General features: G+C 36.8%; 1 protein-coding gene across 1 annotated transcript in view; it reads right to left on the bottom strand.

The window, feature by feature from the left end:
* Window positions 1-12: 12 nt before the first annotated feature.
* LOC111786645 (CDPK-related kinase 2-like) overlaps window positions 13-787 on the bottom strand; it is a 1852-nt gene continuing 1077 nt past the window's right edge. Inside the window, exons 2-5 of the mRNA XM_023666878.1 lie at window positions 630-760; window positions 507-548; window positions 323-431; window positions 13-238 (exon numbers count right to left, since the gene is read on the bottom strand). Of these exons, the coding sequence (XP_023522646.1) occupies window positions 95-238; window positions 323-431; window positions 507-548; window positions 630-760 (426 nt within the window). The 3' untranslated portion in view covers window positions 13-94. The remainder of the gene's footprint in view (window positions 239-322; window positions 432-506; window positions 549-629; window positions 761-787) is intronic.

Raw genomic sequence — 787 nt, forward strand, 5'->3', positions numbered from 1 at the left:
GCTAGGGAGAGGTTTCCACACCCTCGTAAAAAATGTTTCGTTCCACCAACCGACGTGGGAACTTAAAAGAATCTCTCCCTACCAATCTTTCACATCATATGCAAATATTCAATGAACAGAACAAAGCCAAGAACATACATAAGGACCAGAAGTTCTTACCTGGCTTGACAAAATCAGATAGACCAAAATCAATGACTTTGAGTCCTGTGTTCTCATCTTTTTTCACAAAAAGAAAGTTCTGCGAGAGGAGATTTTGACAACGACAAGTTACAACAAGTAATAATGAACTTTATTCATTTGAAGCTACAAGAAGATGTCTTACCTCTGGCTTTAAGTCACGGTGGACTACTCCTTGTAGATGAAAAAATGCAACAACATTAAGGATCTGCACAAGAATAGTTTTGGATTCTTGTTCAGGATATCTTCCTCCTCTGCAAATTACATTATGAACTTGGTATCAAGTTGATCAACGTTTTCTCATAGTAAATGAAGTAAACCATTCTTACCTTGACACTATTCTTTCCAGCAGTTCTCCTCCTTCACACAATCTGATATCAAAAGTTCATGCAGTCAACTAATATTAACTTCAATGAGTACTCAGATATGTAGATAAGAAGATTAGTACATACTCCATAACCATGTAGATATTATTGGCGTCTTCAAATGCATCATGGAATTGGACCAGATTCTTGTGCCCAGACAATGCTTTCAATATCTTAACCTCCCTACGAACATCTTCAATTCCAACTGCCGAAGTCATCTGTCAAACCAAATATCACTTAGTTTT

The sequence above is a fragment of the Cucurbita pepo genome, unplaced genomic scaffold (assembly GCF_002806865.2).
Source record: "Cucurbita pepo subsp. pepo cultivar mu-cu-16 unplaced genomic scaffold, ASM280686v2 Cp4.1_scaffold002241, whole genome shotgun sequence".
Lineage (NCBI taxonomy): Eukaryota > Viridiplantae > Streptophyta > Magnoliopsida > Cucurbitales > Cucurbitaceae > Cucurbita > Cucurbita pepo.